The following is a 16,059-nucleotide window of genomic DNA, read 5'->3' on the forward strand; positions in this document are numbered from 1 at the left end:
CTGCAAAGCTGCAGACAGCAAAGATACCCAGTAGCAAATTAACCGTGCTGAATTAGACCTACTGAGCCAGGGCGGGGCCAAGTGAGCACGCTGGAATTCTCTCAGTTCAGGGCCCTACTAACGTTTCGCTTCTCTCTTCCGAGTGAAACATCGCTTTGCAAAGAAGGTGAGGCTTACCTTCCACTCGTTTTTTGTGAAGTGGTGGCCGTCCTTTCTTATTCCGCACTGACGAGGCTTTGCTGCTGCTGCTCCCGCTGTTCACCGACATTCTGTCATCTTCTCCGCCGGTGACTAGTGAGTTTCGATAGGAGATGAGTGGAAGCCATACGTCTTCTCTCCTCTCCATCATCTGTTCTGTCAGGAACTTCTCAAGGTATGAGTGACTATCAACACGGCAAAGAGGAAAAGGATTCTTTTCATTTCTTTTTCTTCTCTTGTGGGAAATCTCTCTATTTCTCTCTACAAGCCCTGTGTTTTAAGTTCCTTATAGGTCATAAGCTGGGAAGGAATCATCCTTTCGGCCAGTGAAGACTTTGACCATTAGAGAAGCAGCATGGCTTAGTGGAAAGAGCCCGGGCTTGGGAGTTTAGAGGACATGGATTCTAATCCCGGCTCCGCTACTTGTCTGCAGTGTGACTTTGGGCAATCCATTTAACTCCTCTGTGCCTCAGTTACCTCATCTGTAAAATGGGGATTAAAACTGTGACCTCCTCGTGGGACAACCTGATGATCCTGTATCTACCCCAGTGCTTAGAACAGTGTTTGGCACACAGTAAGAGCTTAACAAATACCATAATGATTATTATTATTTTAACCTTAAATTACCCAAAAATGTGCACCAATAATTATAATATAGTCACATTCACGTACTTATACTGCATCATAGTGGTTTCCCAATAGGGTAGCTTGATTTTTACGGTAACCAGAGGAAAATGAACTTGTCGGCCCTCTGTGGTTACTGCCCCTGGCCATCAGCCTTCCTTGAACTCTTCCTCTAACTGGCCCCCTCTAAACTTCCTCTCACATCAAGGCTGTTTTCACTGTTTTCCTATTCCCAGAAAGAACTTAAGGGACTTGCCCAAGGTCACAGAGAAGGCAATGGCAGAAATGGGATGAGAATCAATCAATAGTATTTATTTATTTTTATGGCACTTATTAAGTGCTTACTATGTGCCAGTTACGATGCTAAGCACTGGGGTAGATTGAAGCTAATCAGATTGGACGCAGTCCCTGTCTCACATGGGGCTCACAGTCTTAATCCCCATTTTACAGATGAAGGAACTGAGGCACAGAGAAGTGAAATGACTTGCTCAATGTCACACAGCAGACAAGTGGTAGAGCTGGGACTAGAACCAAGGTTCTCCTTACTCCCAGGTCTCTCTATCCACTAGGCCACTGCCTTCGACTCCAGCCCTACTGAATGCTCCTAAACGCTTATAAAGTTCAGTACTCTGAACACAGTAGGTGCCACTGACTTACTGATGAACTCAACTGACCCTTCAACTCACCTCACTGACCCTTCAACTCACCTCTCTACCTCAAATACCATTTGAGGAAACTGAAGCTTGGTTTAAGACTAATGGTTGAAACGTCACTTCCTCTCGAGAAAGTCCTTTATTTCTTTAGGAGGCCCAACAAAGACTGTGGGACATTTTACTATTTGGGTTATCTCCCCACAAACCTTGGGAACTCAGTGGATTTGGCTCCACTACTTGTTGCTGTGTGAACTTTGGCAAGTCACTTCGCTTCTCTGTGCCTCAGTTACCTCATCTGTAAAATGGGGACTGAGACTGTGAGCCCCACATGGGACAGGGACTGTGTCCAACTCGATTTGCTCAAATCCACCCCAGTGCTTAGTAGAGTGCCTGGCATGTAGTAAGTGCTTAATAAATACCACCACTATTATTATTATTATTATTATTATTATTATTGCTACCCAGTAGACTCTTTACTGATATCTCTTTGCTGCAATGGGAAGTAAACATATTACCTGAGTGGAAAGTGTGAGAAGCCCAGATCTTAAAATGGGGGAGTTCAAAAAGTAGATGATGTAAAGGTTTAAAGATTAAATTCAGATAATATTAGATTGTGAGCCCCATGAGGGGTGGAGACTATGTCCGACCAAACTTGTACCTATCTCAGTACTTAGAACAGTGTTTGACACATAGTAAGCACTCAACAAATACCACACAAAAGGAGAGGCAAGAACCCTGATCCTTGCCCCTTGGGTTAGGTCCAGCAGGGGAGAGAGGCAATTGTTTCCTCTTAATCACCTAAGGAATTTAGGAAGATATTTCACTAGCTCCCATTTGTATCTTAGTTTATAATACAGTAGATTCCCGAAAGTAATAAGTGCATTTAATAATGAAAAAACTCTACAAGTTGGGACTCTGCAGTAATTAAGTTTAATTTTCTCCCTTATATTTTGGGATCGATAAAGCTTTAATGCAGGTACCATTTCCCGAAATATCATTTTTGAACAGAAATGATTAAAATAATTCACTATTTTCCTAATTATGTTCTTTTCCCGCCTATTATTTTGAAAAACCACTAGAGTATATATGAAGGTCTTGAAAATATAAGACATCCCCTTTTCTGAAAAATGAAAACAAGAGGCATCTCGAATTCCATGGAAGTCATTTTAAATAAATTCCTTTCATTTTAAATTTAACTCTGACAAGTAGAAAGAAAGGGCACATGATCAGAAGGATAATCCATGAGTCACCTTGCTCGCAGGATATGGAGTAATTTTATCATCTGTCCAGGTTCAAAATTAATGATCATCAAGGAAGGAATTTAAATTTGAAAAGGAAACCAAATAAATAACACGATCCAACAACTCCCCCATCCCATATACGCCACACCAGGCTTATTAAAATCACATCTCCTCAAAGAGGCCTTCCCAGATTAAGGCCTCTTTTCCCAGACTCCCTCTCCCTCCCGCATCATCTAGATATATGGATCTGTACTCTTTAGGTACATGATTTTCATCCCACCTTCAGCCCCACTCCACCTATGTACATATTTGTCTTTCCCACAAGACTGTAAGCTCCTTGTAGATAGGGAATGGGTCCACCAATTAACCAAAGAGCTTAGTACGCTCACTAAATGCTCAATAAATACCACTGATTGATTGATATTGGGCTTTAGCAACTGATAATAAATACAGTTGATCAATCAACTCATTTATTGAGTGCTTACTATGTGCAGAGCAATAAACTAAGTGCTTGGGAGAGTCAATACAATAGAATTTGATAACAACAACAGTAACTGTGGAACTTAAGTACTAACAACTTATGCCATGTACTCTATGAAGTGCTAGAAAAGATAGGTTATTTACTATCAAGCAACAGTTTCCCAAAGATCGAGTAATTTAAGATTTAAGCATTTCTAGCAATCTTACCGTAATAATGGTCTTCTGGATAAAAAAGTAATGCAACTTACACAGTCTTTTTGTCCTGGCGAAGAAGTTTAGAAGAAAATTCACTTAGCACTTCAAGGAAAGCAAGGTTTGGAGGTGGATACTCTTGCCCTTTTTGATTTTGGTATTTGAAGGCAAATTCTATGCCATCTCTGCAGTGAAAGAAAATACAAATTGCAAAGCCTTGTTTTCAAATGGCCAAGAACTCCTCATTCTTTCTGAGGCACAATCCACATTTTTTTCTCCAATAACTAAATTTACTAGGTGAAACTCAACTAAAGGTTATAGCAACACGAACACCTGGTTTTCAATTCAAAGAGGAAACTAGCATATTTTAAACATTTTTCTGGAATTACTTCAAAAAATTAATTGAACAAAAAACAGTTTTTTCCTAATTATATTACTGTCCACTTTTGTTTGGAAAAATATACCCTATTGCATTTTGTTTGACTGTTCAGAGATTTAGGCAGTTCTCAGACTTTTGGAAAAAGTGGCTCCTGAACAGTGCATTGAATCAAAACTTTATGACCCTATTTTTATCCCATTCGTCCACAATTGTGCACGCCACTGTAGATGAGTGATACAGTTACATTATTGTATCTATAAGGTCAGAAAGGTTTCCTGGTAAGGCAGCTGAATTTAACTTCCGTGGAGCAGTGTGGTCTAGTGGAAAGAGCACGGGCCCGGGAGTCAGGGGACTAGGCTTCTAAGCCTAGCTCTGCCCTGTAACTGCTGTGTGACCTTGGGTAAGTCACTTAACTTCTCTGTGTCTCAGTAACCTCAACTGTAAAATGGGAACTCAATACCTGTTCTTCCTCCTAATTCCTACTTAGAGTGTGAGCCCTGAGTGGGCCAGGGGCCGTGTCTGACCTGATTATCTTCCACAGTGTTCAGAACAGTGCTTGACACACAGGAAATGCTTAAGAAATCCCATTATTATTATTACTATTAAGTAAAATGGATGTTTTAATCCTTCACGGTGACTGTTAAGGTTCTCTCTACCCACCTCCCCAACTTCCGGCCCATTTTGGCTCTAAAATTTCCTCATAGGTCCTGTGTGCTCGCTCTGCTCCATTTATGCTCCTAAAAGTAATGCCACCAATGAGGCTAAATGCAAAACCGATGCGTTTGGAAAGCTGAAACGTGGTGCAAATTTAGGAACGTGGTATGTGCTATTTACTGTAACGTGAACAGTCTTAAAGCAGGGACTGCCTGTATCAGCCAAGCCTAAATATGGACTAAGTAACATTCCTTATTTCCGAAAAACAATATTTTGAGCAAAGTTCTCCGACTCCATGAATTTTCATTCAGGCAACTTACTTGTGAAGAGTGGCCACAGCTTCTCTCGTCTTGATCTGATCCAAGCCAAAGGTGAGAGCGAACCTACGGGCCAACTCTTTAATACCGCTGACATGGGCAGAGGTCCTGTCCAAGTTGGGACCTTGTTCTTGAACCAGCTCATTAAACAACTAAAAGACAGGCAAGAAAGAAATAAATCATACGGCCAACCCCAGCCCCAGGGACAACAGCTCTTCAGAAAAGCACAAAGGATTTTTGTAATAGCTTGAATTACAGTAACAGAACATACATTTCACTTTTGGAAAAAAAACACCCCAAAACCCAACCCTCCGGAAACCCACCAAAAAACAAACAAAGAACAACAAAAAACCCACCCGGAATCCTCGAAGACTATAAAGCGCAACTATCCAGAATTTGGTAATTCATAGAATCAGGAAGGTCTCAGAAAAGAGATACAGAAATCATGAGGCCATGGAGCCTTTGGACCAAACCAGCAACCCCTTTGAATGGAATGTCTACACTAACTGGAATTGACAATAGTTCAGATAGAAGAAAGTTTGGCCCACCAAACCCAAATTAAGCTGGCATTGGTTTTCTTGGCCAGATGCACAAAATTCTGATTGGCTCCCTGCTCATTACCATCACGACATGCAGCTTATTTTGTAACTTCCCAGCAGCTTGGGTAAAAGGTTCAGTCGGGAAGGGGGACTGGTAGAGTTTCAAACTCTTTGTTGAAATAAGGCTATTTATCCTGGTTGGGCCTTGTTTATAGAATACCAAGGATGATGAAGAGTTGGTTATAGAGCAGATTATTCAACTGGCAGTTAAGCTTCCTTTTTATTTATTTAATATTGGCTTGGCTCCAGAGAAAAAGTAAACTCCGGCAAAGTAGGCATGGCAAAACACAGGAATACCTGTACAATCCTGAATCGGAAGGAAGCAAGAGGAATGAGTAGATGTTATCACTGAAAGTAAATATTCTTACCTGCTGCAAACTGAGAATGAGTGTCTTTGCACACTGAATCTTATCAATTTGCCGCGTTTTACTCAATGTCTCCTTAATGATATCTCCATAGTCATTATAATACTGTGAGAAAAGGAAGGAAATTCAGCAGTTAAAAGCCTCACATCATATAATGGAAAAATAAATAAAATTGAGAAAACGAACTATATTTTTTTGTGTTGTAATGCATATTACAACATTTTCAGGATCTACATTTCCTGCCATGAATAATCAAAATAGTACTGTGAAAAATTATTCAGGTAAATTGTGGGCTCATCTTTCATCAGTCTTACCACCGAGTTAGGCAAAGTACCTGCAAGGATCCCATGAGTTCAGCAGCCCCACAGCACTTAGGGACTTTTGTGTAATTTATTTCTTTATTTGTATTGATGCCTATCTCCCCCCCAGATTGTAAGCTTCTTGTGGGCAGGAAAAGTGTCTGTTAGACTATTATACTGTACTCTCCCAAGTGCTTAGTACAATGCTCTGCACATAGAAAGTGCTCAATAACTACGACTCACTGACTGACTCTCCTTACCATCCCTCTACGTGGAGACTGGGGAATCCCCTGGGCTCATCGCTATCACCTGGCGCCCTAGTCATTCATTCATTCAATCAATCGTATTTATTGAGCGCTTACTGTGTGCAGAGCATTGTATTAAGTGCTTGGAAGTCTATGAGAGCGTGACTCCTGAGGCAACACTGGAGGCAACTGAGATTTGAGGAATTAAACCCCGCTCCCTGTGGCCCCCAGAGCAGCAGTGGGAGGGACTTGGTGACAGATTCGCAGGCCAGTTTACTCATTCATTCAGTTGTATTTATTGAGCGCTTACAGTGTGCAAAGCACGGTATTAAGCACTTGGGAAAGTACAGTACAACAATAAATGGACACATTCCCTGTCCACAATGAGCTAGAGCGAGCAGGGGCTCCCCGGGGGTCCAAGTGCAATTGCTTGTCACTTTTCAACGCTTTATCATCATTGATGGTATTTATTGAGCATTTGCTGGATGCAGAGTACTGTTTGCTGGGTGCAGAGTACTGTACTAAGCGCTTGGGAGAGTGCACAGGGTTGGGAGATAAGTTCCCTGCCCGTAATGAGATTATGCTCTGCCCTCCGCAAGTTTCAAAATCTGCAAAGTGGCTGTCTGATCCAAGCAATGCCTCTCTCTGCTTAACATCCTCAACCTTTTTCCTGCCTTTATCCACTTCTTCCTTTTAGTTCTTTGGGCTTCTGCTCCAGATTCCCCTTTTCTCATTTGCTTACCTTTGTGACTTTTTCCTCAATTACTACTTCAAACATGAGTACTTCATGGTTTTTCCCTACTGCAGCTCTCAAATTTTCATTCCCCATTGTCCCTGCTTGCCCAGTAGATTGGTAAAATCGATTTATTCGGCACCATGTCATAGTGCTGAAGAGAAAATATATGAACGATAGGGTTTCCATCCTCCAAAAGCTCACATTCCTTGATTACCTTAGTTTCAGGCTCATATTTTTTCATATTTAAGGAGGTCAATATACAACAAGATTGATTATGTACCGGAGATCCCTGAGAATTTGTTGGTTGGGAAGTAGTACTTGGTAACTTTGTCTTTTCTGGATGGGGCTAAGGCTGAGACGGGTTGGTTTGGGGGTCGGGGGAGAGGGGACTTAAAATGGTGGCATGACATTTTGGGGAAAGTTACAGTTGCTTCTCAGGGATTTTGTCCCTCAGGATCGTACTCCTAGGGAAAGCATGTGGGGAAAGATACCGAGAAGCAACATTAACAGAAGAAGTACTTTCTAAGTGCTTAATACAGTCCTCTGCACACAGTAAGTGCTCAATAAATATGACTGAATGAATGAAAGAAGCAATAAACTGGCATGTCCCACTTTGCTGCCCCCTGGGAATGACAAAGTTCAGTATGCCTTTCTAGATGGCAGGTTGTCATCATCCTACGTAATCAAAAATAAAGGTGTTCAAAGAGGGAAATGTGTCAAAGGAAGATCTGCCTTCTAAATACCAGTGAACGGATCTACCCTTCCCACCACACCAGCAATAGAACTGTAAATAGAATTCTGGATATCAATCAATCCAAGGCATTGATTGAGCACCTACTATATGCAGAGCACTGTATTAAGCGCTTGGGACAGTACGACAGAGTTGGCAGATGGGATCCCTGCCCACAGGCCCCTTATGATCTACAGTACCATAATTGTGCTACTCTTTTAGAATTAGACACTATATTGGGAGAAAGCCTGGGATCCGGTCTCCACTGGGAACTATTCTGAGGGTAAGTTAGGCTGGCTGGAGAAATGTTTTGGCTTTTTATTGACGCAAACTATAAAATGTAAGGGGCTTACCTAATTAAGCCCTTTGCAGGGAAGCTTTGACAGGTCTCTGAAAAACCTCTCTTATGAAAGATGGATATTTTTTTAACATCTTCCAATGCAATTATCCAAAGGCCACTGGAAGACGCTGCCTATCACTATAAATTCTAAAGAATATGCAGTAATGGATTATTCTATATCGGCAGAGGCACATGCGGATGACATCTTGTTTTTAATCTCAAATTTCTAGGAGAAAAGAGGAAAATATGGAACCATACCTTCATATAATGTTTGAAGATATCTGCAGCTGCATGCATGTCCACAATATCATATATGATAAGTTTGCTGAAAGCTGCTAAGAGGTTTCTTCTCTTGTGTAAGGCCTCGATTTTGTTAGCTTCATCTTCCTCATCTCCCTCTACTCAAAAGAAAGAAATAAGGTGATGAATCTCAGGAAGGCAACGTAATAATCTGGACGTGAGAAAAATCACCCTATTCTATTTGGTTCAGCTTTGGAAAAAAAACCATAAGACATTTCAGGGTCTGTGAGATCAGCTCGCGGGCTAACATTTTATCACTCATTTTAATTGGAATGATTACACATTTCCTAAAATCTCGGTGCACAGTCAAGAGGCAGACCCCGTCTTGTTCCTCAAAGAGCTTACTGTTTAATAATTTAGAAACAACCTTGCTCATTTAGACATGAACCACCCCTTTCCACAGTCTCCCCACCCTATCAGTCTTTCTTCCAAAGTCATTGGGGTGTTATTGAATAAAAATGATGAGTAGGGTACTTGTTAAGCACTTACTATGTGTGTAGCACTGTTCTAAGCCCTAGGGTAGATACAGGATAATGAGGTTAGACACAGTCCCTATCCCATTTGGGGCTCACAGTCTAAATTAGGAGGGTGTAGAATTTAATTCCCATTTTACAGATGAGGAAACTGAGACATAGAGAAGTTAAGTGATCTGTCCGAGGTCACACAGCAAACAAGTGGCAGAGCCAAGATTAGAATCCAGTTCCTCTGACTCACAGGCTCGTGCTCTTTCCACTAGACCATGCTGCTTCATATCTGTGAAATCAGGGGAATTATTTTCCTTCTTCTGCTAAAATGACAATCTGTTTGGACGAGGATGCCACGGGTTAGCATCAACTTTTCTCTTTCTTTACTTTCTCTCTTCACCACCACTTTTAACTCTTCTCTCTTTTTCCTTAAAATTTTTATTGTCTTATGCTGTCGAGTCGTTTCTGACCCACGGAGATTTACAATTTTTACCAGTATGTCAATCTTTGATCTCTAAAATCTACTCCCCCATTAGAGCCCCTGCTTCTTGTCCTTCCCAGTAATTAGTGCTGGCTCTCTAGGACAACAGTTTGGAAAGAGAAGGTGAAAATCTCTTATTTTATAGAGCTAGCCAAGAAAAGGAGCAGCAAAATTTAAGATTTGAACTCCATAATCACTTCAGCAAAGTAAAAAAATCTGTAATTTTTTAATGGAAAAAAATTCTTCTTAAAGAACGACGATAGTTCAAATGTTACGGATTTTTGATACTGTGGTTTGAAAAGCCATGACTGGCGAGGGAAACCTATATCCAAATTGTGATACGTACCAAGAAAACGATACAATTCAGAAGGGAAATTTCAGTCTAATTTGGCAATGTGCATCGGTCTCCACAGCTAAAACCAGCCTTGCCATGTGGAAGTCTCTGTGACTAAGTTTGTGCCTATTTTTAGAACCCCGAATATATCCTACTTACATTTACCCTTTTAACTAGAGACGGTTGAGGGCTAGGGAGGACGTTTAAAGGACAGAGTGGACCTGGAGGCAGATTATTCCGACACGGGTTCACTTCTGGGAGAATAAACGGTGAGAACCTAACTTAGGCCCGGAGATATCGGTTTGGAATTTCCCACTGGTGTCCGGGGGCCAAGGAAACAGGTTGAATGTCAAAGAACATAGAGAGAAATACCCATGCTCTGGTTCTCCTCATCCTGGTCAATGAAGACATGGTCCATCACGAAGCTGAGGAGTTCAGCCTGGAGGCCGGTGTCTGGGTTGAAAACCAGTGGCTGAAGTCCCTCTCTGCCTCCTGTCATTAGCTGGTGGCTAAAAATCATCAAGAGGTCACACAGCAACATGAAGGCCTAAAACCAAGGAGGATTAAACAAAATGTCTGCGTTACATCATCATCATCATCATCAGCCTCAATGGCATTTACTATTTCTACTACTACTAATAATATGTCATTTGTTAAGCACTTGCTATGTGCCAGGCACTGTTCTAAGCGCTGGGGTGGATACAAGCTAAACAGGCTGGACACAGTCCCTGTCCCACATGGGGCTCCCAGTCTCAATCCCCATTTTACAGAGAAGGAAACCGAGGCCCAGAGAAGTGACGTGACTTGCTTAAGGTCACACAGCAGACAAATGGCAGAGCTGGTATTAGAACCCATGACATTCTGACTCTCAGGCCTGTGCTCTGTAATAATAATAATAATGTTGGTATTTGTTAAGCGCTTACTATGTGCTGAGCACTGTTCTAAGCGCTGGGGTAGACACAGGGGAATCAGGTGGTCCCACGTGGGGCTCACAGTCTTAATTCTCATTTTACAGATGAGGTAACTGAGGCACCGAGAACTTACTATGTGCCAAGCACTGTTCTAAGCGCTGGGGTAGATACAAGGTAATCAGGTTGTCCCACGGAGGGCTCACAGTCTTCATCCCATTGTACAGATGAGGTAACTGAGGCACAGAGAAGTGAAGTGACTTGCCCAAAGTCACACAGCTGATAAGTGATGGAGCCGGGATTAGAACCCACGACCTCTGACTCCCAAGCCCGGGCTCTTTCCACTGTTTCTACACGCTGTGCTGCTTCTACTACTAATAACAATTGGGGTATTTGTTAAGCACTTACTATGTGCCAGTCACTGTTTTAAGCAGTGGGGTGGATACAAAATAATCAGGTTGGCTACAGTTCCTGTCCCACAGAAGGTTCACAGTCTTAATCATTTACTGAGCACTCTGTGCATAGCACTGAGCACTGTACTAAGCGCTTAGGAGAGTACAATACAAGCGTTGCTTGACACGTTCCCTGCCCATGCTGAGCTTAAAAGTCTAGAAGGGAAGATGGGCATTAATATAAAATAAATACTTTATAATAAATAATTCATAGATAGATACATAAGTGCCGGTAGGGTTGAGAGTGGAGACACAGATCCAAGTTTAGCTAGAGATTACAAATTGGAAATTCTAGAAATTCAACAATTTTCCTGTTGCTCTCACTTTGGTAATTGGCACTATATAATGGGATTATTTCCCTCAGTTGTCCCTGGCATTCTTGGGAAAACCGGTATCTTTCCAGTTGTCTGTAAAGCGACAAATAGTCAAATGAGTTGTGCTTACACTTTAAGAAACGAATCAGGACAATTGTAAGTAGCAGTAAATCACAGAAAGAAAGCATGCTACCAGAAAAAGACATCTGAGGGAATGTTTGGCCTGGGCTGGATGGAAATCGGTTCGAAATCTATTAAAATGAAAATGTTCAAGAATGTAAATTCTACTGCGTTCCGTTCTATCCGATTTCTCCCTTGGATTTTGAAAATGAAATTTACTAAAAAAAATTTAAAGAAGTAGTTTAGGGTCTAGAGAAACCTGTACGTTCTTTCTAAATTATTTAGAATTTTTTTCCCTCACTTACGTGGGTTACCCAGTTCTCTAATGATAGTATTCTGAAAGAACTGGAAGTATCACTTTCTTGCAACCACGTCCAATTAAGTGAATCTTGTGACCATGAAAAATTGTAGTTCTTCAATAATGGGCCTTTTACTACCATTTCCTTACCTGTTCTTTGACTGGGGTGTTGACATTTGACAGGCACTGCTGGCAAACAGCCAAAAACGACTTCACAGTTTTCCTCAACACCAGCAAATCCTCCTGCAAAATACGTTCAGACTGTGAAATGGTATTCATCAAACGTCTCAATTACCGTTTCCAAGGAAACAACCAAAAAAGAAACGACAAGCAGAAAATAGCGCATCCGCGGTAAATTATAAAACCAAATTCATTTTATTCGCCGCACTTCTAAAGTGCACGTGTGCACGGCTGAATAGGCATGTGAAGTTCCAATTAACCTGTCTTTGAACAGAAGAGCCCTCCACACAGGCTGCCAACATTTCATTTTCCTTTCTGCAATTCTGAAACTGCAATTGAGTATTTATATATCAGATGGATGTTAACCTAGTGGTAAGTGCCTCATCTCTGGCCCAAATCATTAAATTCCACAATGAATAATTCAGGTTTTCAACATGAAAAAGGACACATTTATTCCAAATAACCTAAGAGGTCCTCTTATGTTCAGGGCTGCAATAGTCAAACAACAAACGTCCGCCTCGATGACGCCGCCAGATCTCGACTGCTAGAAATAGAGGCCGAGATCTCCCATACTCCTGTAGGATCTTCTTAGGGCTGTGACACAGCGTGGTGATTGTGGACGTCGACTGCAGCGGTATTTGTTAAGTGTTTACTATGGCCAGGTACTTCACTAAGCGCTGGGGTAGATACCAGCTTATCAGGTTGGACACAGTCCATGATCCATATGGGGCTCGCATTTTTAATCCCCATTTTACAGACGAGATAATCAAAGCGTAGAGAAGTTACTTGCTTTTGATCCTTTGGACTCCCAGGCACTATCCACTAGGCCATGCAGCTTCCCCTCTACTTGCTTTTATATCCTTTTCTCCCCCTTTGGTTCCCCTTTCTTCTCTTTTCAGTTCCTTCTCTCTTCTGCTTCTGGGAGAAGCAGCGTGGCTCAGTGGAAAGAGCCCGGGCTTTGGAGTCAGAGGTCATGGGTTTGAATCCCGGTTCTGCCACTTGTCAGCTGTGTGACTGTGGGCAAGTCACTTAACTTCTCTGGGCCTCAGTGACCTCATCTGTAAAATGGGGATTAAGACTGTGAGCCCCACGTGGGACAACCTGATTCCCCTGTGTCTACCCCAGCGCTTAGAACAGTGCTCTGCACATGGTAAGCGCTTAACAAATACCAACATTATTATTATTATTCTTTCCCTCGTTCTTCCAATTCCTCCTGCCCATCTCTTTCCTCTTCTTCTGGCCCAAGTACTAAATTCTGGGGTAGATCACGCTTAATCAGTTCTTGTCCCACACGGAGCTCACAGTTTTAATCCCCATTTTATGGATGAGAAAACTGAGGTCCAGAGAAGTGAAGTGACTTGCCTAAGTACACTACACAGCAGACAAGTGGCAGAGGCGGGATTAGAATCCAAGCCCTTCTGAAACCCAGACCAGTGTTCAATCCAGGTCATGGGTTCTAATCCCAGCTCTGCCACTTGTCTGCTGTGTGACCTTGGGCAAATCACTTAACTTCTCTATGCCTCAGTTCCCTCATCTGTAAAATGGGGATGAAGACTGTGAGCCCCATGTGGGAACACCTGATTACCTTGTATCTCCCCCAGCGCTTAGAACAGTGCTGGGCACATAGTAAGCACTTAACAAATGCCACCATTATTATTATTGTAAAATAAAAATAAAAAATAAATTGTGGTATTTGTTAAGCACTTACTATGTGCAAAGCACTGTTCTAAGCGCTGGGGGATACAAGGTGACCAGCTTGTCCCAAGTGGGGCTCACAGTTTTAATCCCCATTTGACAGATGAGGTAACTGAGGCACAGAGAAGTTAAGTGACTTGCCCAAGGTCACTCAGCTGACTAGCGGCGGAACCAGAATTAGAACCCGTGACCTCTGACTCCCAAGCCCACGCTCTTTCCACTAGTCCATGCTGCTTCACAATACTACCTGGGGCCATTTCCCCAGACAGGCCACTTGAAAACCTTCTATTTCCCGGGCTGTTCTGGGCAGTTTGTGAAACACAGTAAATCTAGCTTGGTGGCAATGGAAAAGCAGGAAAATCTCAACTTAACATTTTCATTTTTAATCAAAAGGAAGAATACTTGGGTGAATCCAGGGTACTCAGATCGGTCACAGTCTCTATCCCACAGTGTAAGAGGAAGGGAGAGCCGAAATTACATCCCCATTTCACAGATGAGGACACTGAGGCCTGCAGATAGTCTGTGACTGATTCTGCACTGGAATTCATTCATTCATTCAACTGTATTTACTGGGCACTTTCCGTGTGTAGAGCACTGTACAATACAACCATAAACAGACACATTCCCTGCCCACAACGAGGTTACAGTCCAGAGCGGGGAGAGAGACATCAATACAAATAAATAAGTTACAGATATTTTCCTAAGTGCTGTGGGGCTGGAAGCGGGGAACGAACAAACGGAGCAAGTCAGGGTGACACAGAAGGGAGTGGGAGAAGAGGAAAGGCCTCTTGGAGGAGATGTGCCTTCAATAATAATAATAATAATAATGTTGGTATTTGTTAAGCGCTTACTATGTGCAGAGCACTGTTCTAAGCGCTGGGGTAGACACAGGGGAATCGGGTTGTCCCACGTGGGGCTCACAGTCTTCATCCCCATTTTACAGATGAGGTCACTGAGGCACAGAGAAGTTAAGTGACTTGCCCACAGTCACACAGCTGACAAGTGGCAGAGCTGGGATTCGAACTCATGACCTCTGACTCCAAAGCCCATGCTCTTTCCACTGAGCCACGCTGCTTCTGGCTTCAATAAGGCTTTGAAGGCGGGGAGAGTCATTGTCTGTTGGATTTGAGGAGGGAGGACGTTGCAGGCCGGAGGCAGGATGTAGGCCGGGGTCGGTGGTGGGACAGGTGAGACCGAGGGACAGGGAGAAGGATAGCACTAGAGGAGCGAAATACGTGGGCTGGGTTGTAGAAGGAGGGGAGCGAGGTGAAGTAGGAAGAAAGCCAATGGTGAGGAGCATTTGTTTGATGCGAAGGTGGATGGGCAACTACTGGAGTTTTTTGAGGAGCGGGGTGACGTGCCCTGAATGCTGTTGTAGAAAAATGAACCGGGCAGCAGAGTGAACTATGGACTGGAGTGGGAAGAGACAGGAGGCTGAGAGGTCAGCAAGGAGGCTGATCTGACGCAATAAACCAGGCGGGAGAGGATGAGTGACTGTATGAAGCAGAGTGGCTTAGTGGAAAGAGCCCGGGCTTGGGGGTCTGCGGTCGTGGGTTCTAATCCCGGCTCCGCCACTTGTCTGCTGTGTGACCTTGGGCAAGTCACTTCTCTGTGCCTCAGCTACCTCATCTGTAAAAATGGGGATTAAAAGAAATGCGAGCCCCACGTGGGACAATCTGATTCCCCTGTATCTACTCCAGCGCTTAGAACTGTACTCTGCACATAGTAAGCGCTTAACAAATACCATTATTATTATTAACGTGGTAGCGTTTTGGATGGAGAGGAAAGCGGATTTTAGCTATGTCGTGAAGGTGAGACTGAAAGGATTTAGAGACGGATTGAAGATGTGGGTCGAATGAGAGAAGAGGAGTCAAGGATAAGGCCGAGGGAACTTGGGCCCCCTGACAGCCAGTTCTGTGCTCTTTCCCAGTACAAAAATTCAATACAGTACAAATACGATACAAAATCCAATATAAAAGTTCTGCAACTTTTAAGCACCTAAGAAACTGGTTTTAAGTGAAAGATGTAGTTACGGCTCATAGCACCTAAACGGGAAGTTGCCTGCCTTTTTAGCAGGTTTGCGTGTGGAAAATAGTATCGTGATATAACAGCAGGAAGGTCAAAAGAGTCTGTGCAATCAATCGACGGTATTTACTGAGCATTTACTGTGTGCAGAGAACTGTACTATTACAAATATTAACAGTGGTGTTTGTTAAGTGCTTTCTATGTGCCAGGCATTGTACTAAGCACTGGGGAAGCTACAAGCTAATCAGGTTGGACCCAGTCCATGTCCCACATGGGACTCACGTCATTAATCCCCACTTTGCAGATGAGGAAACTGAGGCACAGAGAAGTGTAGTGACTTGCCCAAGGTCACACAGCAGACAGGTGGTGGAGCTGGGATTAGAACCCATGTCCTCTGACTCCCAGCTCCATGCTCTATCCACTATAGGCCACGCTG

At 42.9% G+C, this 16,059-nt stretch overlaps 1 protein-coding gene across 2 annotated transcripts in view; it reads right to left on the reverse strand.

Annotated features, from left to right (window-relative positions):
* The window catches only part of STAG1 (stromal antigen 1), a 341,746-nt gene that overhangs the window by 13,133 nt on the left and 312,554 nt on the right, over positions 1-16,059 (reverse strand). The window contains exons 23-29 of one of the 2 annotated variants that reach the window (XM_029059010.2): positions 11,874-11,966; positions 10,004-10,178; positions 8,311-8,453; positions 5,706-5,807; positions 4,742-4,890; positions 3,445-3,573; positions 178-383 (exon numbers count right to left, since the gene is read on the reverse strand). In XM_029059010.2, coding sequence (XP_028914843.1) covers positions 178-383; positions 3,445-3,573; positions 4,742-4,890; positions 5,706-5,807; positions 8,311-8,453; positions 10,004-10,178; positions 11,874-11,966 — 997 coding nt within the window. The remainder of the gene's footprint in view (positions 1-177; positions 384-3,444; positions 3,574-4,741; positions 4,891-5,705; positions 5,808-8,310; positions 8,454-10,003; positions 10,179-11,873; positions 11,967-16,059) is intronic. The other variant, XM_029059017.2, reaches the window with a different exon arrangement.

Source organism: Ornithorhynchus anatinus, chromosome 1, assembly GCF_004115215.2.
Source record: "Ornithorhynchus anatinus isolate Pmale09 chromosome 1, mOrnAna1.pri.v4, whole genome shotgun sequence".
Taxonomy (NCBI): Eukaryota; Metazoa; Chordata; class Mammalia; order Monotremata; family Ornithorhynchidae; genus Ornithorhynchus; species Ornithorhynchus anatinus.